Below are 27,798 nucleotides of genomic sequence, written 5' to 3'. Positions count from 1 at the left end.
CCTCCGGTCACCGGCCTTTCCATCACCTTTTCTTTTTAACCTACCGCGATGGGCCACTCATACAAGGAACTATCCTCGCTTCTCCCGCCTCACTGTGTAGAGGCCGGAGAAGCGAGGATTGTTCCGTGTATGAGGCATACTTTACCATTTGAGATATTCTGTACCTTTGTCCTGAAGAAGCCAAAAGAAATTGTGGTCTGAAACGCGACTGCGTCAACAGATATATGAGGAGTCCAGGGAGCTTGGTGTTTACTTTTCTTTCTCTCACTTCAAAGTGAGAGGTTTTATGTGACAATCGTGCTCGCTCTGGGAGAGTGCTCGAGGAATGTTGTATGATATTTTTTTTTCTAACACCCAACAAAATTGAAATGTCCTTAAATGAACTGTAGTTATTTCAGAATTGGAAAAGACCAAATGAAGCACTTTTTTTGGGTAATTCTGAAGTGTGGTCGAAACAGATATTTTAAAATGATCAAAACAAATCAATACACTAGGTGATAACATTTCCACACATTATTGTTTGTGATCCGTATACTTTTATCAGTGAAACTGCATGCCTGCAAAAGTAATGGTGATTTCAATTGAAAATATGTTGTTTTTAATGTAAGTGTACTACCACACCATTCATATTCCACTTACTCCACTCTGCGCCACTGCACTCTACTCCACTATGCACTCTACTCCACTATGCACTCTACTCCACTATGCACTCTACTCCACTTTGCCACTGTACTCTATGCCACTTCACTCTGCGCCTCTCTAGTCCTCGCCACTGCACTTTACACCATTCCAGTCTAGGCCACTCCACTCTATGCACTGCATTCTACTCTGCACCATTCAGCTCTGACATCTTGCTCTTCTCTGTGCAGCTGCACTGTACCTCACTGAACTCTCCTCTGCACTACTATAGTCTACGCCACTCTAGTCTACACAACTCAATGCCACTCTACTCTGCACTACTGCACATAACAGCACTTCACTCTATGCTACTGCACTCTATGCCATTGCACCAGGCTCTGCACCACTCTACACCACTGCACTCTACTATGCATCACTCTAATCGCCCCACTGCATTCTATGCTGCTGAATTCGATGCCGCTGCAATCTACGCCACTATACTCCATAACACCCTATGCCATTGCACTCTGCTCTACGCCAGTGCACTGTAAGGCACTGAACTCTGCACATCTATACTCTGCACTACTGCATTCTTTGCCACTGCACTCTACATACTGTGCATCACCCCACGCCACTGCACTCCACGCCACTGCACTATACTCTGCACCACTCCACCACTCTACGCTACTGCACTCTATGCAACACTCTAATCTGTGCCACTGCATTCTATTATGCTGGATTGAACGCTGCTGAATTCTATGCTGCTGCACTTTACTCCACTTTACTCTGCGACACTCTCTGCCAATGTCCTCTACACCAGTCCACTCTACTCCACTGTATGCCATGCTACATGACTCCACTGTAATATACAACACACTATGCCTCTCTACTCCACTCTATGGCACTCTACTCCACTTTTTGCCATTCCACTCTGCGACACTCCCCACCACTCTCCTCTATGTCACTAACTTTTAACCATGCTAAACAGCAGCCACGCTGGTGTACAACGTGGGTAAAATACATGGACAAAGCCAGTAGCTCTTGCATAGGCAAGCCTATTGGCTGTGCCAGTGCTTGTTTTTTTTAAAGCTCACTTCCCCTGTTTATATTCCTCCAGCTGCCTTTTCATTACCTCTTGCAGTTAATGCAGTAGTGTAACATTGTCCATTGTTTTTTACTTCTTTTTCAGCATAGGGAGGATGCGCTAGACTGGGTGCAGATGCGTTGACTCCGAAGCAGGCGCATAACCCTAACCTTTCAACATCTTCTCAACATCATCCGAACCCCTAGACCCAAGTGAGCTTAATGTGGTAATCCTCATCTAAAGCACCAAGTAAAAGACAGAAGACGATCCATGATGCATCTAAAGGCTTATATGAACATGCTCAGCATCTCACTTCTGCTTGGTATGCAGGTTCAAGGTAAGCTCTATTAATTTGCCAACTTATAACAAAGCCAAACATATGCTGTCCTTTGAAGTAACATTAAAGGCAAAACATATAACCTAACATTTTATTGATGTAAAGCATAAACAATTGTTTACTTTTCTGTAGTTCAAATTAGAAGGCTTGCTGATGTGAGCTGCACTGCAAAATATTTATTTGCCTTTAAAAAAATGTAACCATCCAGTGCTCCCTATTCTCGGCCTTCTCTTTGACAATATCAAATACAAATACACCACACTACCTCCCTGATAAACTCCACAAAGCAGGCTGTGCCCGACGACGAGGAACACAACACCCTAATTCTAATCCCCCGTTAAAGAAGAAACACATACAAGTTCGTTCCTTCTCCAGAAACGCTCCCACCATCTGGAATTCCCTGCCTAAAGACTTGCGCTGCAACCCCTCCTACTCCAATTTCCAAAAAGAACTAAAAACATACCTCAACAAATACTGGGGTACATAATTTTCCTACCTCTGAATCCGTTCTCTTGCTGTGCACCCCGTCGGGGCCCCCTCTATTTCCCCGCCAAATCTATCCCCCCAACCCCTCGCTACTCTTTCCCCACCCAACCCACCTCATTGTTCTCTGTATTCACATACTACCTCTAACCACACGCACAACCTCCCACTGGTTTTCTAACCCCCTATTTTCCTACTCTCTCTGTCTCCCTCATCCTTTCTCTCTCACCCTCTCCCATTTAACCTAAACATAGTTTGATCTTCCCAAGTTAACTAATTTTATTTCTCTTGTAAATAACATTCTTATTTTTCTGTTTACTTGACTATATGGACTCTTCTGCAATGTTTATTATTAAGTGTTCTTGTATACTGTATTTCCTCACATTCCTGTAAAGCGCTCTGATACCTCTGGGTTTAGCCAGCGCCATAGAAAACCTTTAAAATAAATAAAATAAATATCTATGAATATCGCTCCTTTCCTCTGTCTCCTAGACCATTACTGTGATGCCCCAGGGATCAAGAGGATTAGGTCTATAGATCTGAATGCAACCCTGCTGGCCTTCTATCTGCCACTCCATGGCCTCAGCCTTCACAATGCCCCTGAATGGTTAATACTGACTTTGAGATGCCTCTGCCTGAAAGCAAAGGGTGTGGTGGTAGTGCAGAAAGAAAAAAAAGAAAGCAGCCTTCTTACCAGCCATTAATTGATAGTTACTTAAAGCCAGGGCCACTGGAATTATGAGTTTCTGGAATTATGAGTTTTCCACATAACTATCAGTTTACTACATTTACTACATAATTTGCAGATTTCAACAAAAAAACTTGATTCTAGCTCAAACAGAACAAATGTTTTGCAGCGTGAATCTTTCTGGATTCACTATGCTCTGCATTATTCCGCGGTCTGGTGGTTGGTCCGGAATCGTAGTCCTTTTTTTTGGTTTTTTTTCGTAGCCCAGGTGGGCGTCTACGTCTCAACTTTTGGTGTCCTTCCGGTGACGTCGGCATGCTTCCTGCGGAAGCTCCCACCCTTGGGCGCCATCTTCAGATTATTTTTTCCGCCCTTGGGTCTGGATCGTTCCCGAGAGGGCTCCAGAGATATGGAGAAAAGAGAAGCCAAAAGCCAAGTTTTGGAAAGAAAAGAGAAGACGAGGTGAGACTACATCAGCGAAGGGGACAACTAAGGAAGAGGATCTTCGAAGACCTTCGACGTCCAGAAGAGAATGCGCAATCAGGGGGCCCCCTGAACGCAAGAGATGGACAACACACCATTCAAATTCTGCAAGAACTGCCACCACAAGTATGCGCAGAAAGACCAACATCCAGTCTGCAACCTTTGCCTGCCGGTCGACCACGAAAGCAGGGACTGCAACGCCTGCTCAGCCTTTACCCAAAGACCCTTCGTGTGAGAGAGAGGCAAAGGAGAGCTAACTTCGCCATGCAGGGCAAGGGCCAGCCACCGCTTCTTCGAGACCTGGGACTCTCGACCGACGAGGAGGATTACGTTGCCAAAGAAGACGACGGCTACACGGTCGTAGAGACCGATAATACGAAGACTCCAGAAAAGGTAGGAGACTCGACGCCCCAAATAGCCCCGAAAAACTCTCGACAGTCTGCCCAAGACTCTCGAAAAAAACAGGGTAAGACACTGAAAGCACCGACACCGAAAACTCCGGCGTCCGCGGCAACACCCAGGGCCAGCGGATCCTCACAGAAGGACTCCCAGTCGCCGAAGAGCGTCGACCAGCCAAGGTCGTCGAAAAACGTCCACGAAAAGGAACGCTTGACGCCGAAGACCTCTTCGACGAAGGACGCAAGACCTGTTGCGACGCCGAAACCAGTCTTGACGTCATCAAGCCAGACAAAGAGACCGGCACAACCAAACGGCGCCGAACAGGCGGCCGAGATGGAAAGAAAGAAGAGATGACTCGAGGCAGAGATGGAGAACATCTTGCAGCGAAAGAAAGATTTCGATGTAAGGATGAAAGAGTATAGAATTCCGTCGAAGCCAAAGCCACCGGTGGTCGAGTTCGTCGAGGAAGAAGATGAGGTTGAGGCACGGCCGGAAAGCCAGGAAGATCTGGAATATCAGGAAGATGACACTCCCTACTACGAAGAGGAGGAGGAAGATGACGACCAGAGGACCTTCCAGGGCTCGATCTACTCTGACACACAGGACCCAGAGTGGCAGGACCTCAAAACCGAGAGTCCAGAAGAGGGAGTGGACACATATCCGGCGATGCCCTCGCCACCTGACGACATTGGACTTTACAATGAAGTCATCAAGAATGCAGCATCGGCGTTCAGAGTAAAACTAGAAGAGGAACAGCCTAAGGCGGATTTCCTCATGGAAACACTGCTCCCCATACAAACTAGGAGCTAGTACCTGCCAATGCTCGAAAGCATCAAGGGACAAGGCAGAGAGTCCTTCAAAGAACCTTCGACTTGTAAACCCGTCACACCCAGGACTGAGAAGAAATACAAGCACTCCCCCAAGGACCCACCCTACATCCAGGGAACGGTCACTGCAGACTCCATCATTGCTGCTACTGCAAGGAAAAGGGCCAATGCACCGACAACGTCAGGACCACCTCCAGACAAGGAGAGCAGAAGGATGGACCTGACCGGGCGAAAGATAGCGAGGAATGCCGCAACGTACTGGCGCATGGCCAATTCCAACGCCCTGCTAAACAGGCACTAATACCAGATCCTGGACGAACTGGGCCAGTTAATCAAACACCTCCCACAAGAATACCAGCAAAGGGCTACGCACCTGGTAGAGGAGGGGAAAAACGTGGCGAATTTATGCCTAAAAACAGCACTGGACGGTGCAGCCACAGCCAGCAGACTTATGAAGCTGGGCATCACGGAAAGGAGACAAGCCTGGCTCAGAATATCTGGTTGTAAACCAGAGGTGCAACACAACATCCTGAACGCCCTGTTCAACGGTGAGACACTGTTCGGAGCACCAGTGGACGAAAAGCTCACCCAGTTAAAAAAGGACATTGACACCTCAAGATCCATGGGAGCCTTGCAGTTCAGGGGAAATAAGAGAGGAACCCGTCACGGAGACCGAGAGGGGGAAACCAGCCGGGGACTTCGCACCAGACTTTCCACCAGACCCACCAGGGCGACACCCAGACGCAACCAGGCTAGCAAAAACAACACTGGCAATACCAACAGAGGGGCCAGTCCTTTCGCAGGAAGGGAAATGGATGTGGAAACAACAGAAGAGGTGGACAACAACCCACCTCCAAGTGACTCTGCCACACTACCAGTGCACACACTTTCAAAAACTCCACGGGTGGAGCACAGATACAACAAAGAGGAGTGACTCGGACTAAACATCCAAGAGCACGTAACACCGGTGGGAGGAAGACTGAACCTTTTCTTCCAGGAGTGGAAGAAAATAACTACAGACAGGTGGATTCTCAACACCATACAGTACGGCTACTGCATAGAGTTGGAAAGAACACCACCAAACAGAAAACTCAAAAGTAGAGCACTAGCAAAGAAGGAACTAGAGCTACTTCAAAGGGAAGCACAAGAACTCCTGCAGAAGGAGGCTATCGAGCTTGTACCTCCCATGGAGAGGAACAAGGGGGTGTACTCTACGTACTTCCTGGTACCAAAGGTAGACGTAACAATAAGACCCATCCTGGACCTAAGGTTCCTCAACAAATACATAAAAACCCAAAAATTCAAAATGAGGTCCCTGCAAGAGGTCCTTCCACAGATACAAGGCGGGGACTTCATGGTCACCATAGACCTCAAAGATGCCTACCTGCACATCCCAATGAACAGGCGGCACAAACATCTGCTAAGATTTGTCATCAACACAGATCACTATCAATTCACAACACTGGCATTCGGACTGAAATCAGCACCACAGGTATTCACAAAGTGTCTTGCAGCAGTCGCAGCACACTTAAGGAGGGAAGGGATCCACGTATACCCTTACCTGGACGACTGGCTAATAAAGGCAAGGTCATACAAGAAATGCAAACAGCACGCACAGCGAGTGACAGACTCGATGATGGCCCTGGGTTTCTCCATCCACTGGGGAAAATCCTCAATGAAGCCAGAACAAGTAAAGATGTTCCTGGGTGCACAGCTCGACACCGTACAGGAGAAGGTGTTCCCCAGCGAGAAGAGAACGCAGGCGCTGTTGAAGGAGCCACACCTCTACCAGAAGGGGCGTGCTCTGACAGGGAGGACGGCGAGCAAGATGATGGGCATGATGGCCTCATGCATACATAGTGCCAAATGTACAACTCCACATGAGACCACTCCAGGAGTGTCTACAGGACCAATGGTCACAAGCTACAGGTTGTTGGGAGGATCTGGTGGTTGTAACGCACGCAGTGCACGAGGAGATATCATGGTGGAACAAAGAAAACATAACAAAAGAAAAGCCTCTAACACCACCAACACCAACTGTGACCATCACCACAGACTCATCCCAGAAGGGATGGGGAGCACACATGAAAAACTCAGGGTGAGGGGTCTGTGGACACCAACTGATGCGGTCAAACACATCAATTACCTGGAACTAAAGACCGTTTTCCTCGCACTAAAGGCGTTCCAGACGAAGCTGTACAAACAAACTGTGTTGATCCAGACAGACAACACAACAGCAATGTTCTACATAAACAAGCAGGGAGGGACACAATCAGCCCAGCTGTCCGAACTAGCGCAGGAAATATGGATATGGGCCATCCCACTGAAAATAGACCTATTGGCAATTCACCTGGCAGGGAAGGACAACGTGGAAGCGGACTGGCTAAGCAGACAGACATCGGCTTCACACGAATGGGAGCTCAATGCCCAAGAGACAAGGAGACTGTTCGACAGGTGGGGAACACCATCAATAGACCTATTTGCAACAAGCCAGAATGCAAAATGCCAGCACTTCGCATCCAGGGGAAGGGTCACTGGGGAAGCCCTATGGATAAGCTGGTCAAAGACTTTTACTTACGCTTTTCTGCCGATCCCCCTGATTCACAAGGTACTCAGCAAGTGCAGGATGAGCAACATGACCCTGATACTGGTGGCACCACAGTGGGCCGACAGACCTGGTACTTGCAGATTATGGAGATGACACAGAGTGCACCACACAGATTTGGGAGAAGGAAAGACCTACTCTCGAAAACGGAGAGGTGTTGCATCCAGAGCCTGAAAGCCTCAGCCTGGCAGCCTGGCTCCTGAGGACATAGAGTTTGCACACCTTAAATTACCTGAGAGCACCCTGAAGGTACTTCGAGAGGCAAGAAGACCTAGCACGCGGAAGTGCTATGTGGCCAAATGGAAGAGGTTCACACTATGGTGCAGAAAGGAAAAACTGCACAACAGGATGACAAGAGACTCAACAGTGCTAAAATACCTCACGCACCTGCTCGAGGCTAACCTGAGCTCATCCTCGCTAAGGGTACACCTGGCAGTCATAGTCGCTTACACTAGAGGAGAGACAGGGAAAAACTGTTTTACTTCACAGATTGTAAAAAGATTCTTGGAAGGTGAAAAGAGAATCGCACCGCCAAAGAGGTTACCAGCACCCGCGTGGAACCTCAGCCTATTACTGACGGAACCAATCCATAAGGCATCCCTACAAATGCTAACTTTGAAAACAGCCTTCCTAGTGGCAATCACCTCGCTGCGCAGGGTAAGCGAGCTACAGGTGTTAACGCTACAAGAACCCTACATACAAATTCACGACGACAGGGTGGTGATGAGAACGGACCCATACTTTATGCCAAAGGTGGTGTCTAAGTTCCACAACAACCAAACTATTCAAATACCTAGTTTCTTCCAGAAACCAACGACAAAAGCAGAAAGGGCACTGCACACTCTGGACGCCAGACGTGCAGTCATGCACTACATAGAAAGAATTACAGAAAAACGAAACAATTTTTTGTGTCAGTCGCAGACAGTTTCATGGGAAAAGCAGGTACCAAGGGAACAATTGCACGATGGATTGCGTAAGCAATACAATTCTGCCACAAGCAAGCTGGGCAAGAACTAGCGGAGGCCCTGCGGGCCCATTCGATCAGGAAAAAGGGAGCAACAATAGCCTTCCTGGCTAACACTCCCATTCAGGACATATGCCTGGCGGCAACATGGGCCTCAGTGCACACTTTCACAAAACACTACTGTGTTGACATACAGATGAACAAAGAAGCACAAGTAGGACAGAAAGGGCTTCAACACATATTCAAAACCCAAAGCTCATCTTCCACCCAACTGCCACACAATTATAACAAACCGCTACAACAGTGAATCCAGAAACATTCATGCTGCAAAACGGATAGTTTCTTACCTGTCGGTGTAGTTTTGCAGCTTGAAGATCTTTCTGGATTCACTAGCGAACCCACCCACCTCCGCCAGAAAGATGAGACTGAAGAAAGAGGTGGTAAAAAACGGGAAAAAGACTTAATAGACTTTTGAAGGAAAAGTGGTGAAACAAAATATTGAAACCTTGCCATACTATTAGGAAACAGAACACAAACGGGGAAAAAAAGAATCCGAAAATGGTGCCCAAGGGTGGGAGCTTACGCAGGAAGCATGCCGATCACAAAGGAGACTACGATTCCGGACCCAACCACCAGACGGCGGAAAAATGCACAGCATAGTGAATCCAGAAAGATCTTCAAGCTGCAAAACTACACCGACAGGTAAGAAACAATTTGTTACTTAAAGCGTGACAAATATACCTTCAGCCCAATTCTCAAAGGACAGATACAAACTCTGAAATTAGGTGGTGTTGGTTATTCCTATGTATAGTGTAAATGTTGCTCCATGTTGTGATTTTTAAAGAATTCCTGGAAATCTACAGATGAAGATCTCCTTTCCAAAAAGTATTTATGTGGATATTCAGTTTTCTCCACCGGTTTAAAACATTGACATGTTTGCTTCATTTTCCCAACATGGAACTGCACCTGCCATTGCCTTTCACAGGAGTACATTTTTGTGAGGTTTAGGATAGGAAATTACCCATCGAATGTTTTTGGCATCACCCCTCCCCCTGTACATGCATTTCAAATTCCAAGGTATCTAGCGCAAAAGCTTGAATTATCCTGTGGCGGGAGAGACTTGAGAAGCGTTAACACTTTCCTCCTGAAATCTCTCATCCTTAGTAAAAAGAGAACTTGTCACCGAGCCTTCTCTGGTGCGGCCCCAAAGATATGGAACTCTCTTCCACCGTAAGTTCACAGAATTCCCTCAACGACTGCTTTCAAACTGGAAGCCAAAATATTCCTTATGGACAAATTCCTACCTTAATCTGGGCGAGGTCCATTGGCTCGAAATCATCGCTTCTACAATCTCTGGTCCATCATGTGACTCTGCTCTTATTTACAGCATTGTGTACCCCCCTTTGATTTTTGTATTATTCTCCTTTGTGTCATGTGTATGTGAATCATGTGATTATTCATGTTTTGTATTATTAATTGATGTATTGGGTTTTGACCTTCCTTCCACCCTTTTGTAAAGCGCTCTGATATCCTTCGGGATCTGGTTCACGCTATATAAAACTTTATAAATAAAAAAATAAATAAAAGTGTTCCGGAGCAGTGGAAGGCCCATTGCAAAGATTGACTGGTAATCTTGTCGTTACTTACTGCTGTATCTGGGTGTTAAACTGGTACTGAGGTGAAATATTTCCCCTGACAGCCTTTCCTTGAGTAACAAGCATTTGCAATGCAATAGGTCTCGTATTAGGAAAGTTTGAGCTATTGGTATTGTAAATGCCAAATCTTTTATTTATGTGTTGGTCTTGAAAATAACGAAATCAATAGCTTTGTCATTTACAATGCCAATGGTTTTAACTTTTGCAAATGGGACACCTATAGTATTTGTAATGCAATGGGTTGTATTTACGTGACTTAGATGTATTGATATTACAAATAACAATGGCCTTTAATTTTTAAAAAATAATTAATACTTACATAAAAGATATTGTAATTTATAATGGCAATAGCTTTAACTTTTGTAAATAACTTTTGTGAAGATTATCTTAAGTGTATTTTATTGTAATGAAAATCCAAGAACAGAAGTGAAATATTAACATCTTTTTGTGACATTTGTAATAAAGCTTGAAACATTGAGAGAACATATTTAAACCAGTTGTTGTTGAATGGTTGCACAGATTGATGCTGTGGTGGCGCTGAGTGATGTTGTGGTGCCCCTGAATGATGTTATGGTGCCCGTAAGTGATTCTGTGGTGATGCGATAAAGTGAGGGCGATAGATAGAGGGAGGGCGATAAATAGATAGAGGGAGGGCGATAGATAGAGGGAGGGCGATAGATAGAGGGAGGGCGATAGATAGAGGGAGGGCGATAGATAGAGGGAGGGCGATAGATAGAGGGAGGGCGATAGATAGAGGGAGGGCGATAGATAGAGGGAGGGCGATAGAGGGAGGGCGATAGATAGAGGGAGGGAGATAGATAGAGGGAGGGCGATAGATAGTGAGGGCGATAGATAGTGAGGGCGATAGATAGTGAGGGCGATAGATAGTGAGGGCGATAGATAGTGAGGGCGATAGATAGTGAGGGCGATAGATAGTGAGGGCGATAGAGTGAGTGATGGCGATAGAGTGAGTGATGGCGATAGAGTGAGTGATGGCGATAGAGTGAGTGATGGCGACAGATAGCAGCAGTGTGTAGAGACCCCCCAGCGCTCAGCAGCGCTTAAAAACTCTTTTTTCCCCCCTCCCTGCAGCTCCGGTCACACCCTCGGCTGAGTGTTGATGCCGAGGGCTGGACGCCGGTTTTGGCGGCCATCTTCGTTTGGGCTGGGTTGGGGAGGCCATAGACAAGGACTATAAAAACAGGCACTTACGGCTCCGCGCAGCGGACGCGACCAGCGGATGCGCCGGACCTGCGCCGGAGTTGTGCTAGAGTCCTGCCCGTCTGCGCCCGTCAGCGTCCCGGAAGCGTCTGGCGTGGCTGGTACCTCTGGCCACTATGCTCTCCTACTCCGCTCAGGAGCTATACTCTTTGCGTAACTGGAATGCGTCGTGTTACAGGGTTTTTCCTGGCCGATATAAGGGTAAACATACGTGCCCTGCTTGCCATTGGCACCCTGTTCGCTCCTTCCCTTCCCCTATCCCTGCTAAGGAGTGTAGCATAAAACAGCTTTGTTTACTCCTCAATACGAGGTCGTTGCACCGACACACTCAAGAGATTTTTGATCTCCTCTCAACGACCAGTCCTACCTGTCTGATGCTTACTGAAACATGGCTGAATGATTCCTCCCACCCGGACATTGTGGCAGCCATCCCCACGGACTATACCATCCATCGACAGGACAGAGACAAGGGTAGGGGAGGAGGAGTTGCCTTGGTTGTTAAAAAATCTTTTCCGTGCACGGTCACGCATACTCACACCATCGCAGGGGCGGACTCTTTAGCCTTTACCATCTCCCTATCGCCGCAACAAGCGCTGAAGGGTCTGATTGTTTACAGACCTCCGGGCCCAGTGGGATCCTTTCTTGATGATCTCCAGCAGGCCATGTCGATCCTTGTCCTTAGATCGGAGCTGTGCCTACTGGCGGGAGATTTTAATTTCCATATGGACGACCATAATGACCAGGACGCCATCAAATTGCTGGATATTGCATCCACTCTAGGCCTTTCCCCCTATCTTTCTGGTCCGACCCACAACAAAGGCCACACACTCGATCAGGTGTTTTCCACCACACCTATCATGGCTGTAACTCTTCTGCCAGTCGTCTGGTCTGATCATTATCTTGCCCACTTTGAAATACCTTCTACTGTGACCTCTCCGGCCAGTGTCATGAGGCAGCAGGGCAGCAGCTATAGGGCATTCCACCGGGTGACCCCAGACATGCTAACGCATGCCCTGGCAGATCACCCTGTTTCCTGTACTGGCGACCTGGAGAAAGATCTGGAGAGCCTACAATCCTGGCTTCTTGCCAGACTAAATGAGCTCGCTCCCTCACAGCCACCCAGATCTGCTGCCCGGCGGGTCTCTGCCCCCTGGTTTACGGAGGATTTAGCCCACGCTCGTAGGCAATGTAAAGCTGCTGAGCGGGCGTGGAGAGTCCAGTATGAGCCTGAAGCCAAACAACGCTATAAAATCATGATGAAGTCCTACCACGATCTTATCTTACAGGGCAAGAAATGTTACTTCGCTAAAAGGATTGAAGACGCAGCTAACTCCTGTAAGGAGATTTTTTTAATTGTACGTGAATTCACCAGCCCCCGGACAACCTCTACTCAGGGTGCCCCGGTGGAGACCTGGGCTAACACTATTGCCAATTTCTTCACCACCAAAATCAGGCTAATTCAGGATTCTTTCCCGTCGAGAGCGTTAGATGATTTATCTACGATGCCGACGGAGACAGTCTTCCTGTCTCCTCCTGGCCCAGCTTTGCTACACTTTCCTCCCCTTCCGGTTGCCGCATCCTTAGCCTTGATGAGGAACCTTAAATCAGGCTCACCATTAGATCCGTGTCCAGCAAAATTCTTAGCGAAAATGGCAGATGTCATTAATCCCATAGCTAATCCTATCCTCAATTTATCCCTGAGTCAGGGTTTTCTGCCCCAGGCCTGGAAGCAAGCCATGGTCATCCCCCTGATCAAGAAGCCCAATCTTGATCCAGAGGCGCCTTCTAATTATAGGCCAATCTCGCTCCTTCCAGCACTGACCAAGATCCTGGAGAAACACGTGCACAGCGTGCTTTCTAACTTCCTGGAGTCTAATGAGTTACTTCATGAATCCCAATCGGGCTTTCGTTCCAACTTAAGCACCGAGACGGCGCTCCTGGAAGTCTCGGAGATCGTGAAGGAGGTGCTGGACACAGGAGGCAGGGTGATGTTAGTCATGTTAGACCTGTCGGCGGCGTTTGACACCGTCCCCCACGAGGATCTCCTCACTAGACTTCATAACATCGGTCTAGGGGGGACGGTGCTCAACTGGTTTCGTTCCTTTCTGGCCAACCGCCGGCAGACGGTCTGGGTCCCACCCGGGTCCGCCGAGATGCCGCCATTGGGAGTCGGAGTGCCTCAGGGCTCTGTACTGAGCCCCACTCTATTTAACATCCTTATGACCCCTCTGGCGACACTGGCGGAGTCCTACGGGGCCCGGATCGTCTCTTATGCTGACGACACCCAGCTTCTATTCACCTGTCGTAAGAGCGAAGAGTTCGATGGAGAAAGGATCTGCGAGTGCCTTGGGGCTGTCTTTAGCTGGTTTTCACACAACAGCCTCAAATGCAACTCGGACAAATCCGAAATACTATTCTTCGGATGCCCATCAGAACCAGATTGGCAGGGATGGTGGCCTGCTGACATGTTCCCTCCCACTCAGTCCTCTAAGTGGGCTAAGAACCTGGGGGTTAAAATTGACAACGAGCTCTCGCTCAAATCCCAGGTTTCCACTCTTACGGGAACTTGCTTTGGGATACTCAGAATGTTGCGCAAGTTCTTTCCCCTTCTCTCGGAGGAACATCGGAGGATCACTGTTCAGGCACTCATAGGGTCCAGATTGGACTATGCAAATGTCCTATATCTGGGTCTGCCTGAATACCTCCTCCAGCGTTTGCAGGTTACTCAGAACGCTGCTGCTCGCGCAATTTTTGGCCTGCACCGCCGCACCAGTGCCTCCAATCTCCTCGTATCCCTTCACTGGCTTCCGGTGCGGAAGAGGATACTTTTCAAGGCCATGACTCTCGCCCATAAGGCCTTGCATGGCAATGGTGCCAAATATCTTCAGAGGAGGCTGGACTTCTATCGACCTGTACGATCCCTCAGGTCAGAAGCTTTGGCTTTGGCTCGGGTGCCACGCATCAAAAGGGCTCGGCTAGGCGGCCGGTCCTTTAGCTTTCTTGCTCCGCAGCTATGGAATTCCTTACCGGTGTCCTTGCGAAACACCGCTAACCTGCTTGCCTTCAGAAAAGACTTAAAAACCTGGCTGTTCACTGGATAATCTGCCCCCTCTTTAGGCCCCTGCTCTTTTTACTGTTATGTTTTCCAGCTCTTTCTTTGGTCTGGAGCACAAAAGCGCCGGGACACTCCTTTGGAGTAGCCGTTGCGCTATAAAAGTCCCATTTAACATAACATAACATAACATAACAGATAGAGTGATGGCGACAGATAGAGTGAGGGCGACAGATAGAGTGAGGGCGACAGATAGAGTGAGGGCGACAGATAGATAGTGAGGGCGACAGATAGATAGTGAGGGCGACAGATAGATAGTGAGGGCGACAGATAGATAGTGAGGGCGACAGATAGATAGTGAGGGCGACAGATAGATAGTGAGGGCGACAGATAGATAGTGAGGGCGACAGATAGTGAGGGCGACAGATAGTGAGGGCGACAGATAGTGAGGGCGACAGATAGTGAGGGCGACAGATAGTGAGGGCGACAGATAGTGAGGGCGACAGATAGTGAGGGCGACAGATAGTGAGGGCGACAGATAGTGAGGGCGACAGATAGTGAGGGCGACAGATAGTGAGGGCGACAGATAGATAGTGAGGGCGACAGATAGATAGTGAGGGCGACAGATAGATAGTGAGGGCGACAGATAGATAGTGAGGGCGACAGATAGATAGTGAGGGCGACAGATAGATAGTGAGGGCGACAGATAGATAGTGAGGGCGACAGATAGATAGTGAGGGCGACAGATAGATAGTGAGGGCGACAGATAGATAGTGAGGGCGACAGATAGTGAGGGCGACAGATAGTGAGGGCGACAGATAGTGAGGGCGACAGATAGTGAGGGCGACAGATAGTGAGGGCGACAGATAGTGAGGGCGACAGATAGTGAGGGCGACAGATAGTGAGGGCGACAGATAGTGAGGGCGACAGATAGTGAGGGCGACAGATAGTGAGGGCGACAGATAGTGAGGGCGACAGATAGTGAGGGCGACAGATAGTGAGGGCGACAGATAGTGAGGGCGACAGATAGTGAGGGCGACAGATAGTGAGGGCGACAGATAGATAGTGAGGGCGACAGATAGATAGTGAGGGCGACAGATAGATAGTGAGGGCGACAGATAGATAGTGAGGGCGACAGATAGAGGGAGGGCGATAGATAGAGGGAGGGCGATAGATAGAGGGAGGGCGATAGATAGAGTGATGGCGATAGAGTGATGGCGATAGATAGAGGGAGGGCGATAGATAGAGGGAGGGCGATAGATAGAGTGATGGCGATAGATAGAGTGATGGCGATAGATAGAGTGATGGCGATAGATAGAGTGATGGCGATAGATAGAGTGATGGCGATAGATAGAGTGAGGGCGACAGATCGAGTGAGGGCGACAGATCGAGTGAGGGCGACAGATCGAGTGAGGGCGACAGATCGAGTGAGGGCGACAGATCGAGTGAGGGCGACAGATCGAGTGAGGGCGACAGATCGAGTGAGGGCGACAGATCGAGTGAGGGCGACAGATCGAGTGAGGGCGACAGATCGAGTGAGGGCGACAGATCGAGTGAGGGCGACAGATCGAGTGAGGGCGACAGATCGAGTGAGGGCGACAGATCGAGTGAGGGCGACAGATCGAGTGAGGGCGACAGATCGAGTGAGGGCGACAGATCGAGTGAGGGCGACAGATAGTGAGGGCGACAGATAGTGAGGGCGACAGATAGTGAGGGCGACAGATAGTGAGGGCGACAGATAGATAGTGAGGGCGACAGATAGATAGTGAGGGCGACAGAGGGAGGGAGGGAGGGCAAAAGATAGATGGATCGAGTCAGGGCGACGGATGGATCGAGTCAGGGCGACGGATGGATCGAGTCAGGGCGACGGATGGATCGAGTCAGGGCGACGGATGGATCGAGTCAGGGCGACGGATGGATCGAGTCAGGGCGACGGATGGATAAAGGGGGGGCATGTGGATGGTGGTCCAGTCTTCCTGGCTGTGAGTGGGTCTGTGGATGGTATTGTAGGGGCTGGTGGTCTAGAGGTCTGTGGATGGCGGTGCAGCAGACCTGGCTGGGAGGGTCTGTGGGTGGTGATGGCTGGGAGGTCTGTGGATGGTGATGGCTGGGAGGTCTGTGGATGGTGATGGCTGGGAGGTCTGTGGATGGTGATGGCTGGGAGGTCTGTGGATGGTGATGGCCGGGGCGGTCTGTGGATGGTGATGGCTGGGAGGTCTGTGGATGGTGATGGCTGGGAGGTCTGTGGATGGTGATGGCTGGGAGGTCTGTGGATGGTGATTGCTGGGAGGGTCTGTGGATGGTGATGGCTGGGGCGGTCTGTGGATGGTGATGGCTGGGGCGGTCTGTGGATGGTGATTGCTGGGGCGGTCTGTGGATGGTGATGGCTGGGAGGTCTGTGGATGGTGATGGCTGGGAGGTCTGTGGATGGTGATGGCTGGGAGGTCTGTGGATGGTGATGGCTGGGCGGTCTGTGGATGGTGATTGCTGGGCGGTCTGTGGATGGTGATTGCTGGGCGGTCTGTGGATGGTGATTGCTGGGCGGTCTGTGGATGGTGATTGCTGGGCGGTCTGTGGATGGTGATTGCTGGGCGGTCTGTGGATGGTGATTGCTGGGCGGTCTGTGGATGGTGATCGCTGGGAGGGTCTGTGGATGGTGATGGCTGGGCGGTCTATGGATGGTGATGGCTGGGCGGTCTGTGGATGGTGATGGCTGGGCGGTCTGTGGATGCTGATACAGGAGCCCCCCGCTGTGGGGTGGTGCAGCTCGTCTGACTCCAGCTGCGTGCACTCTCCCCTGTCCCTGCCCTTGAGTCTGTGCTGCAGCCTCGGCTCCTGTCTGTCTCACCGAGGGGTGTTAACGAGAGCCGGAGGCGGCTCTCGCTGTGTGTTCTGGAGGGGCACGGAGCTCATCAGAGCAGCAGAGCGGGTGGGGGGGGGGGGTCTGAAGAGAGGGGGGTGGGGTCCGGGGAGTTGGGGAGGGGTGAGGGAGCCAGGGAAAGAGTGAGTGTACTGTATACACTGTAATAGAGCACACTACTTCCCCTCGCGGCGCTATACTTTTTGAGCAGACGGAGCATGAAACGGGGAGGAACTTTAAAGCAACGAAAGATGGGTTGAGATAAGGAAAGACTGCAGAAGGAACAACTGAGACAATAAGAGAATAATGAATTCTGTATATGGAGAGAGCGGACAAGAAAAAGAACAGAAGTAGAGAACGGGTAATAGAAGCAAATATGGGCGGACAATGCAGGAAACAGTGAAAAGAGAGGAGGGTGGATGAGAAGAAAGAATAAAAGATGGAGGAGAGGAAAAAAGGTCGGCAAAGACAGAGATAAAACAGAACATAGAAAGAACGCACGAAAAACAAGCAGCAATATCGAGAGGTGGTGGGGGCAGGGTTAAGGGTAGGGAGAGAAGGCACAGGCTGAACAGGCTGTGATCTGGATGCTTTGATGTGGTGTGCGAGGCGGGCAGAAAGGATGGCCGTGGGTACATAATGACTTCACTATAGGTCAGACTGACATAACCATAGAAAATATTAACCACATACAACAAACTGACATTCTAATAGGACACGATGACTTCAGTATATGGCACACTTATTTTGTGAAGCATAACATCAGAGAGCATATTGGCATTAACACAGGGCATGATAACATCAGCACAGGGTGGACTGACATAACGATAGGGTATAATGATTATTGCATAGGACAGGCAGATGTTACTGTAGTACCCAGTCTGAACCATGCCGCTATAAGACTGTTGATACCTGAAAATCTGTCAGCATCCATCCATGCGCTCATTTTTTGAACCACTTATCCAGCCCTCCATCCATGCATGCACTCACTCATTTATTCATGCACTCACTCATTCTTGCATACATGCACTCACTCGCACATCTGATTGTTGACTCACTCGTCCATCTAAACTGCCACACAACCACAACAGCACCCCAACTCTCCTATAGAAAAGATACACTTTAAATATAAAAGAGCCAGACCTACTTGCTTGGCTAATGCTTGTTTTCACATAAGCAAGAATTGCAGGTTTGCAGGCAATATTTTTGTGAGGAAAGATTTGTGAAAACACCACATTTCAGGTGGTCATTTTCACTCTAAATTCTAAGATGTTTTAGAAAGTAGCATACTCTAATAAACAAAATGGCAAAGCAAAACTCGAAAGAATAAAGGGGTTCTTTTTTTTTCAATTGTAGTGTGGTGAAACTTTTGACAACAAGCTATATAAAATAAACATGTCCAACACCTAAATGTGGCCATAAATTGGGCTCAGGAGGGGCGAGCTAAAGTTATGTTTCTACGGCGCTACTCGATGTGTGCTTTTAGGCAAGCCACTTTATCTCAGCATCAACATTTCTCAGAGGGTGAAAGGGGAGGGGCGCTCCTAAATCTTCCCGAAATACTCATGGTATAATTGCTACTTTCTCTCTCTCATCTCCTGCCTGAGTTATCCACCTCACCATTCGATGTTAAGAGCAAAAGGTACAGAGAGGGGGTATTAAAACGGAAGTTCTGTGAGGATGCCGTCTGCCAGCTGATCAGTGACACCCAACTCATAAATAACACAATGGCCAACAGCGTGCGTTCCTCGCATCTCAAACTACGCTCTGCATGGAGGAAGCGCCCACAGCCGCAGCATGCTCGAACAATGCCCGAGGAAATCAAAGGCACACAGAGCAGCCAAACTCACGCACCTTGACACACAACAGCGAGAAAAGGAACTCCCAAGGGTAGCATGCCACGACCTGAGAAAGCAGATCTCCAGACTGAAAGAGAAGACAGATTTGGGATTTGAAGGCAGGTGATTTGAAGGCAGGTGATTTGAAGGCAGGTGACGCGTCTGATGCTGCTGAAGGAGAGACCAGAGACGCATATGCGAGTTGACATTTGTCATTCTGGTCAGAGAGTGTGAGCAGGTGTGTGCTGAACAGGATCAAGGTGCGTTTATTGCAGCATCTGCTCCTCGCAGTGAGGAACAGAATGCAATGCTTAGGTTTAGAGGCGTGCAGCTGGGAAAAGTGGCTGGGAAAGAAAAGACTAGGTGAGCCTCAAAGTAATACCCTGTAGGTAGGAAGAAAGAGAGACATGGTGAACGGACAAGGGAGAGGAAGATAAAGTGAGAGGCATTGCAGGGGGCAAGGCAGCCGAACCCGAACCCTTTGAAGTAGCCAGGCTAAAAAAAAAAAAGCAATTAGGACGGCCTGCGGCCGTGAATAAGTGACGGCGGGGGGTGGGGAGAGAGGAACAGATGGCTGTGAAGGGAGAAAGGCTGCTGGCAGGGGGAAGGCTCGTGCATGAGAGCAGGTCACGTGATTGGGATTCACGTGAACTGTTGAAAATCCTCATCGTAAAAGTCAGCTTTGTGGATGGGCGGTATTAGGTCTCTCTACGAGACCTAAAAATGGCAAAATAATGAGTAATGCTATCCACAAAATGTTGCACATTGTGCAGCATAATTTACCCTTTCTTGCTGCAGAATTTAGAAAATCTGCTGCATAATGTGGTCCTCTTCTGAATAATTCCAGTGGCTCTGCTTATAGCTTCAATGTGGCAAAGATGTATTCTTTTTGAGATGTAATGTTAGGGTGTTATCAGCTGAGCTCTGAAATAGTGGAGACAATTAGAAAAAATTCTGCATTAGATACTGTTTGATTACTTCTTACTAAAATGTATATTTTTGTAAGAACTTGTTTTATCTCAATCATCACCGCATCATTTTGCAGCAGCCTAGCTTAGATTATGTAAATACTCTTTTAAAGTAATGACTTACATATTCACAGTGCTTTCTGCAACAGGCTGGGACCTCATAGCACTATAAACCGGGACAATGGAATTATGTGGCAGGAGAAGATCAAATTATGCAGCATGGTTGACTAAATTCTGCAAAATGCAAAAGCGAATTATGATGCATATTTTGTAATAGCATTTTTTACACTTGTTAAATCTGTCCTGGCCTTTATTGCCCCCCATAAGTACCACATTAACACCCATATATATCAATAAGCAACAGAAAGGTGATCAGTCAACAGTTAGAAAGGGTCTTCCACTGCGAGGTAACGTGTTGCTGCATTTTTAGTACCTTTTGAACCGTTTGAGCTAGAAACAAGGTTTTTTTAATCTGCAAATCATGTAGCAGATGATGGATTGTGTGGCAAATGCAGAAAATCCATAAAACTTCCTTGAGTTAATTGGTGGGCTAGTTGGACCCCAGGGACCCTCCATATTCAAGGGGACTTAATCCCTCAATTTAGAATGCGCTGGAGGCTCGTTTGCAGAGTGCTGCATGGAGGGGGTGAGGCCTCCTGGCGAGATGCCGTTTTTTTTCTTTAAAAATATTTGTAGAGGGGGGGCTGTGAGGCCCCGCTTCTTTTACTATTTTTTGGGCCCCGGCGACCCCATCCCCCAGGGCCTAAAGAAAAAAATGGGGAAAGGGCTGCCCAGCCTCCAGTCCCTGGGCCGCTATTGGCCCCGGGGACCCCATCTCCCCGGGCCGGGCTAGTATTTTTAAAAATTTGTATTTTGGAGGGAGGCCGCGTGGCCGTCCTCCTGAAGTCTATAATGGCCCCGGGGACCCCATCCCCCGGGGCATTGTCTAGTTTTCTATTTTTTCCCAAAAATAGTATGGGTGGGGGTCGCGTTGCAACCCTTTCCTTGGCCACTTCTGGCCCTGGGGACCCCATCCCCCAGGGCTGGCCAGCCTTTTTTCTAAGCAGTGTGCCCCCCCTCCTAAGGCCAATTATGGCTCCCTGGACCCCATCCCCCGGGTGGCCCTTTCCGTTACATTTTTTTTAAATTTGAATTCTTATAGCCTTGGGTACCCCATCCCCGGGGCCTGGCCTCACTGTTGGGGACCGTGGGGTGAGCCCCACGGTCCCACCAGCTCCCCGCCTCCTGGGGAGCCGGCATTGCTTTTGCTCAAGGTTAGCTGTTGACATGCAGATCTCCTTGTGCAAAAGAATCCTGCTTTGGTTTTTTTGGACGCTTCACGCGAGAGCAGGTTTCCACGTGGGTAAAGTGCTGCAAACTTTCTAGCTCTCTTCGTTACGTGGAGAACAAAGGTTGTAAACTAAATTGCAGGTTCAGACGACACGAAAATAATATTTACGTGCGAGTGTCGAAACACAGCAAAATATCTTGCTTCTGTTTTATTCTCTTTTCATTGTGCATCTAGTGTCTGGTTAACTTGTGTTTTTACATTTTCCTTTTTTTTTTTCTTACGACCTTCCCCCCTTGCATCTATTTGAGCTTGCTATGATACGTTTTGCAAGATTTCTCGGGAGCAGCCGCAGATTTGAGAAATGTTCATGCCTCTGATAGCTGCCAGAGCATCTAGTCGGCATAAGCCCTTTCTAACGCCAGAGAAGGGCGTCTATTTTTAGGCATGGCATCAAAGGTGAGTTTTTCTGAGTTTGCAAAGCTGAGAACGGATTGGCAGGGAGAGATGGCTCGGGTTGAGTGTCCCCCTGGGGTGTTCTAATCCTCCCTTCCCTGCCGCAGTTCGTGTAGGTGGGCAGACTCGCCATGAATCCAGACATGGCTTTTAGGGCTCAAAGAATAGCTTATCTGCAGGAGAGTTTCTGCATTCAGGAAGGACGCTATTTATTTGACTCGCTGCCTTTTTGCTTTAAAGGGATATTGTGAATCAAAAGTTTAGTTGTGTAGGGATCTCACGAGGTGAAAGTAGTCAGGATGGTGTAGACTGCAGAACGGCCTAACGCAAGGTTTTGGAACAATTGTACTTTTGTTTTATTGAGCCAGTAATACTTGTTGTCGGTCTGTTTTGATGTCACTGATTATGAGAACTAACTGAAAGTCTAGATTCCTGTTTTCAGTTTAGAGTTTTCCAGCCACCTACATGGGGTAGTTTGCCTCTTTTGTGTCTTTTTGATTTGATGAGGATGGTTTGAAGGCCGACACTGGTGAGATATCCAGTTGTCTCTCTTTCTTCTCCGCTTTCTTAACACAACCTCATCCCTCCTGCTGTTTCAAATAAGTGTTATGCCCCCGAACGTTTTTATTGATGTATAAGCATAAACAATCCTATTTTCATTTTCTGTGGGTAAACATTCCGTGATTCAAATCGTGTTCATTCAGGAGTGAGGTGAGTGCGCTGAATCACATTACTAACAGGAGACCTATGTTGGGGAAGTTGGTACATGTTTATATCAGCAGGTAGGGCTGGAGTGCAGACATTAATATGCCAGGTTGTTGCTGTGTACTTATATTTACTAGTGTGAGGCGGTCACAATTGTTGGAGTCTTTCATCACCAGTTTGATGCTAGGTGTGTACGAATTTGTGAAACCTCTTTGCTCACAACTCTGATTTTCTTGAAAAAGCAGGCAGGTACCCATGTTAAGTACTTAGCTGTTTGTAGTGTAGAAGAAAAGGAAGGGGCAGCTGAGGGCAATGGGTGACCTGGCATTGCTGGCAGTCATCTTTCCGGCTCCCAACTGTCATTCCCCCACTCACCTGCATTTAAATTACCTGCCAACTAGTCTTCACAACATTACACTAACCAGCCCTACCTTGCCAAAGTCCTACCCTGGCACTGCTTACCAGGACCACACTCCCATAAGCAGTGTCCCCTTTGACACAAATATACCTTTTCCCACATCATTCCTGAATCTTCTCTCCCTGCACTGTGCTGGTGGCTCTCCTTGGCACCTACAAGTGCTCTGTGTAAGGACGCTTGCAGCCTTCCACATGGAGCAGGAAGTAGTCATGGCAGGCAGCGCTTGTATTGTTGCTGAAATTTGGGGGGGAAACTGTGGCCATTACCCACGCCTCAAAGATTAGCCAGATTCCCCCAAATTTACCGATTTTACCACAGCACATCATCAAACACGGACGGACTCCAGCCAGCATCTGAGACATTAGGTCTTCTGTTCCCAAAGTGTTGACGTGACACGGATACCTGGACAGTGACTACCCTCATTCATAGTGGCTAAATACCTACGAATTACAGAAAAGTGCATTGGCAAAATTGGCTAAGATTTGCTGGAAGGTGGCACATGACAGATAAACAGACATAAGTACAAAAAAAGCCTAAAACAAGACTGGACTTTTTTTATTTCAGTTTTTGGGATTTAAGAAATGTGTAGGATGAAGACATCACCACCCTGGCTCTCCTCCCTTCTTAGAGGCTGAAAAATGACTTAAAAAGTAAGATTGTCTTTAAGCCAAAGTACAAATCAATATCCTCCAAAGACGTGTACACTGAGGCGCAGCAGAAAAAAGCTTCACTTCCTGGCTACAGTGTTTTGTAGTCAAGGTACAGATCCCTCCCATGAGCCATCACTTGGATTCATTTCACAAGTCAGTCTTGGTGTGCTTAACCAGTCCAGACTCGCTGCAGTTAAATATGTAATAAAGTGAAGAAATAAAGTTTATTTAATGTTAATTTCTTCTCTTTTTAATCTAGAAATGGTTGCGGGAAGGTAAACAAAGGTGCAGCAGTTGTCTTCCCCCGGGACCACTAATCGGATGTATGCTAGTTTTGTTGGTCTAGTACCATTTTACATGAATGACTGGGTGAGCTTTAGTATCATTGAGCGATTCGACAGCAAGTGGCCACAAATATTAGTTTCTTAAAGATATCTTTGAGAATACATTGCATGGTCAATTCCCGCACTTCACAGCTTCGTGTTCATAACTATGACAATTGTTGTAGGTTGTCTATATTATGAATGTGAGGGTGGGAGCTGGAAGTTAAATGCTGCAGAGACTTTTCTACGTGATCCCATTGCTTTGGAGGGTTGGTCTTTTGACTCACTATCCAGAAATGTGCTTTTGAAAATACTCATATTTTTTAAGTGAGACTCCAATCTCGTTTCCCTTATATTACCAAATCCATTACCACAACTTCGTTGACTAGCGGTTTACTATCACTCACTATTTATTTAAACATGGTTTGGTATTGGGTTGCTCCTTCTGTTCAACAAAATTAGCGCTGCTGCTAAAAAGAAATTCCTATCTCTATTATAACGTTAAAAAATTTGTGCAGAGACGTCTTTTACGACTAGCAGTAAGTAGGTCGTTATTCTTTCATCTTCTGCAGTTGTTTTGATGGCCCTTTAAAGTGCAGAAACCCCAAGCAGGAAGTCAGTCTGATAATTGGCAGAAGTATGCGTCATTTGTGTCCTGCTTTATTTATTTATTTGCTTTTACTGTTTTCTACACGTTTCCTTTGGGTCAGTCACAAGTGGGGGAAAGTAAGCATTGGAGGCCCGATTTTCATTTTTTTCTAAGGCTCTCGATTGCTTTAAGCCATGTAAACTCGTTCGTAAACCATGTCCTATGTACCTTGGATTGATCTGGGTCACAATGTTTGATAGAGCGGTCCCTCCCACTGACACCTCTGTCCTATACGACTCACCCATTAAACATAATATGTAAAATACTGATTATCTTTTGTAGATCCCCAGATTTTGACCTGCTGGCTTCATAACCAACCTATTCTTTGTAACAAGTACCTAAATGTTAATTGGGTTACCAAATTACATGTCAACAGCCTTCCATTGCTCCTGTGCAAGTATTGGGGTGCAAGCTCTTCCTAATATGCTCTAATCTACTCTTCTCAATGGGTCAGTCTGTTCGAGAATAGGTTTCTGTGTCTCTTCAGTTCTCCTTTTCTCTTTCCTTTTGTAATGTCTCTCTTGTCTTCAAAGGACTGCTGAAACTTCAGGATTGCAAATGGTAGAACGAGCATTATGCTTCAGCAGCTTGTCTTTTCCTTGCCCAATGTTAGTCCCATCAGTACCAATAAATGTGCACACCCACATCATGCAGATTGATAAAACATCTTCTCCCAGAATTCTTATCAGCTTAAAACACCTTCTTCCAGAATACCTATCAGCTTCTAAGAAGTTTCTCTTGGTCTTCTCCTTAGCTGTGGACTGGGCCTCATCCACCTAGATCTCATGTCCCTCCACACCTTCTTCCGAAACTGTTCTGGATCCCACAAACCCTTATCCACCCACCAAGCATAACTCTTACGGATCACACCACACAGTTTGTGGCTTTGCCTTCTACTCCTCATCAATAGCCATTTTAATCCATCGATCAATCAGTGTTTGTTAAGCAAGGCTATTCACCTGTGAGGGTCTCAAGGACTGGAGGGGGTAGGCATCAGGAGGGGTGGGGGGGAGGGGGGCTGCATGTCCTGATGGGTGCTGAGGATCAGTGAAAGAGCCAGGTCTTGAGGTACTTCATGAATTGGTTCAGCGACAGGATAGCTTGAGGTGAAGAGGCAAGATGTTCCAGGTTCTGGCGGCGAGGTAGGAGAAGGATCTTCCTCTGGTCCTGTCTTGCGGTACCGAGTGACGTCGCATGGGCGAGTGCGGTGGAGTGGAGGTGTCTTGTGGGTACGTGGAATGAGAAGCGTGGCTCTGGTATGGCGTTGTGGAGTGCTTTGTAGGTGTGTATGAGGAGCTTGAAGGTGACTGTTTTGTTGACAGAGCCAGTGGAGTTCTCGCAGGTGTTTGGAGATGTGACTGCAGCGGGGATGTTGAGGACCTGTCTGGCTGCGGCATTCTGAACGTTCTGTAGTTTCCTGAGGGGTTTCTGAGTGACGCCTGTGTAGAGTGCGTTGCTGAAGTAGTCTGCTGCTTATGAGTGCGTGTCTTTCTGGCTCAGTAGGGATCCATCTGAAAGTCTTTCGAAGCAGGCGAAGAATGTGGAAGCATGATGAGGAGACTGCATTGATCTGGTGGGTCATCGTGAGCAAGGAGTCCAGTATGATGGTGAGCTTTCTTATGTGGTCCGTGGGTGTGGGGGAGGTTCCTAATGGGACGGGCCACCAGGAGTCTTCCCAAGCGGAGGTGGTGGGCCCCAGGATGAGGACTTAAGTCTTGTCCGAGTTTAGCTTGAGACAGCTGTCTCTCATCCAGGTAGCAATGGCCTACATCCCGCATCATTGCACCTTTACAACCCTGTTGCCCTCTCCTGCCATTCACCCTTTCCCTTCCACCCTATCCCCTGCTTCTTCATGTACCTTCCTTTTTGCCTATCTCCCCAACAGAGCCAATCCCCATCCTTTAGTCAAATTGTCATCCCCTTTTCAAGCAAGACATTTTCCTGAAAGAAGTGTTACAGAAAACAAACTCTGCACCCTCTGCTTTCACATGTTGCACTAAGTTCTTCTGTCATTCTGTGATGACGAATGCTCAACTGAAAATCATGCAGCCACTTTACTGGCAATGAATGAAATTCAGATTCAGTGGCCTAAGATCATCAAACCAAGTCTCTAATGCTATCACCACATTATCTCCTCGTCTGACCGTCTTCTCCCCAGCCTTTACATGGGCAGGGCCACTGGAATTATGCAGCAGACGAGGACCAAATTATGCCTCAGGGTTGACTAAATGATGCGTCAAGAAAAAGCAAATTATGCGGCTTATTGTGGCACATGTTGTGGCAGTATTCCTTAACTATTTTTACCTTTCCCCAAAAGTATGTTAAATGCACATAGGCAATGGTTGCACTTCATTAGTATCAGCTTAACATCTAAGTACAGCAGTGAGCAACTTAAATGTGACCAGTAAGTGCAAACAGACCCTGCTGCTGCACAGCAACACGTGCTGTGGCCTTCTTACTAAATGTTGATCTGTTTGAGCTAGAAACATTTTTTTGGGGTGAAAATGTGCAAATCATACAGATGATGGGCAAGTGAGACAAATCTATAATTATTTAGAAAATGCAGCGGCATTTCATAATTCCATTGGCACTGGATATGGAGCTTTTCTGCCTTGAAATCACTGAGTGATTTAGAGGATTGGGTAACCCAATAAACCCTTGCGGGATCGGGCAAGCAATATATGTTTAAAGAAAAGTTCCAGCAAGGGATTTTTTAAAAACTTTTTTGTAAAAACGATATGCTACAGTCTATATTACTTAAGACTTTTAGACCGAAACAATCAGCCACTGTTGTAACAATTAATTTTTACTTGAGACCTTACAAAGGCTACCACACTAGCCTTAAAAAATTCACCAGAAGAAATGGTAGGTCTATTCAACAAATGAAGTTAGAAAAGTAATAAGAAGCAACACAAGAAATTATTTGTAAGAAACTGGTTATTTATCTCTTCAAATCAGATTCAAATTATGAAAGGGTTCATGTTAAGTAGTGAGTGCAGAGTAGTGAGTGCAGAGTAGTGAGTGCAGAGTAGTGAGTGCAGAGTAGTGAGTGCAGAGTAGTGAGTGCAGAGTAGGGAGTGCAGAGTAGGGAGTGCAGAGTAGTGAGTGCAGAGTAGGGAGTGCAGAGTAGGGAGTGCAGAGTAGGGAGTGCAGAGTAGGGAGTGCAGAGTAGGGAGTGCAGAGTAGGGAGTGCAGAGTAGGGAGTGCAGAGTAGGGAGTGCAGAGTA

General features: G+C 47.7%; 1 protein-coding gene across 1 annotated transcript in view; it reads left to right on the top strand.

Annotated features, from left to right (window-relative positions):
- Window positions 1-27,798, top strand: part of BMPR1A (bone morphogenetic protein receptor type 1A) — a 556,231-nt gene that overhangs the window by 378,382 nt on the left and 150,051 nt on the right. Inside the window, exon 3 of the mRNA XM_086922023.1 lies at window positions 1,808-2,039. Within this exon, the coding sequence (XP_086778149.1) occupies window positions 1,973-2,039 (67 nt within the window). The 5' untranslated portion in view covers window positions 1,808-1,972. The remainder of the gene's footprint in view (window positions 1-1,807; window positions 2,040-27,798) is intronic.

Source organism: Lissotriton vulgaris, chromosome 5, assembly GCF_964263255.1.
Source record: "Lissotriton vulgaris chromosome 5, aLisVul1.2, whole genome shotgun sequence".
Lineage (NCBI taxonomy): Eukaryota > Metazoa > Chordata > Amphibia > Caudata > Salamandridae > Lissotriton > Lissotriton vulgaris.
Note: the sequence above shows the minus strand (reverse complement) of the source record. Positions and strands in the feature narration are given on the sequence as shown.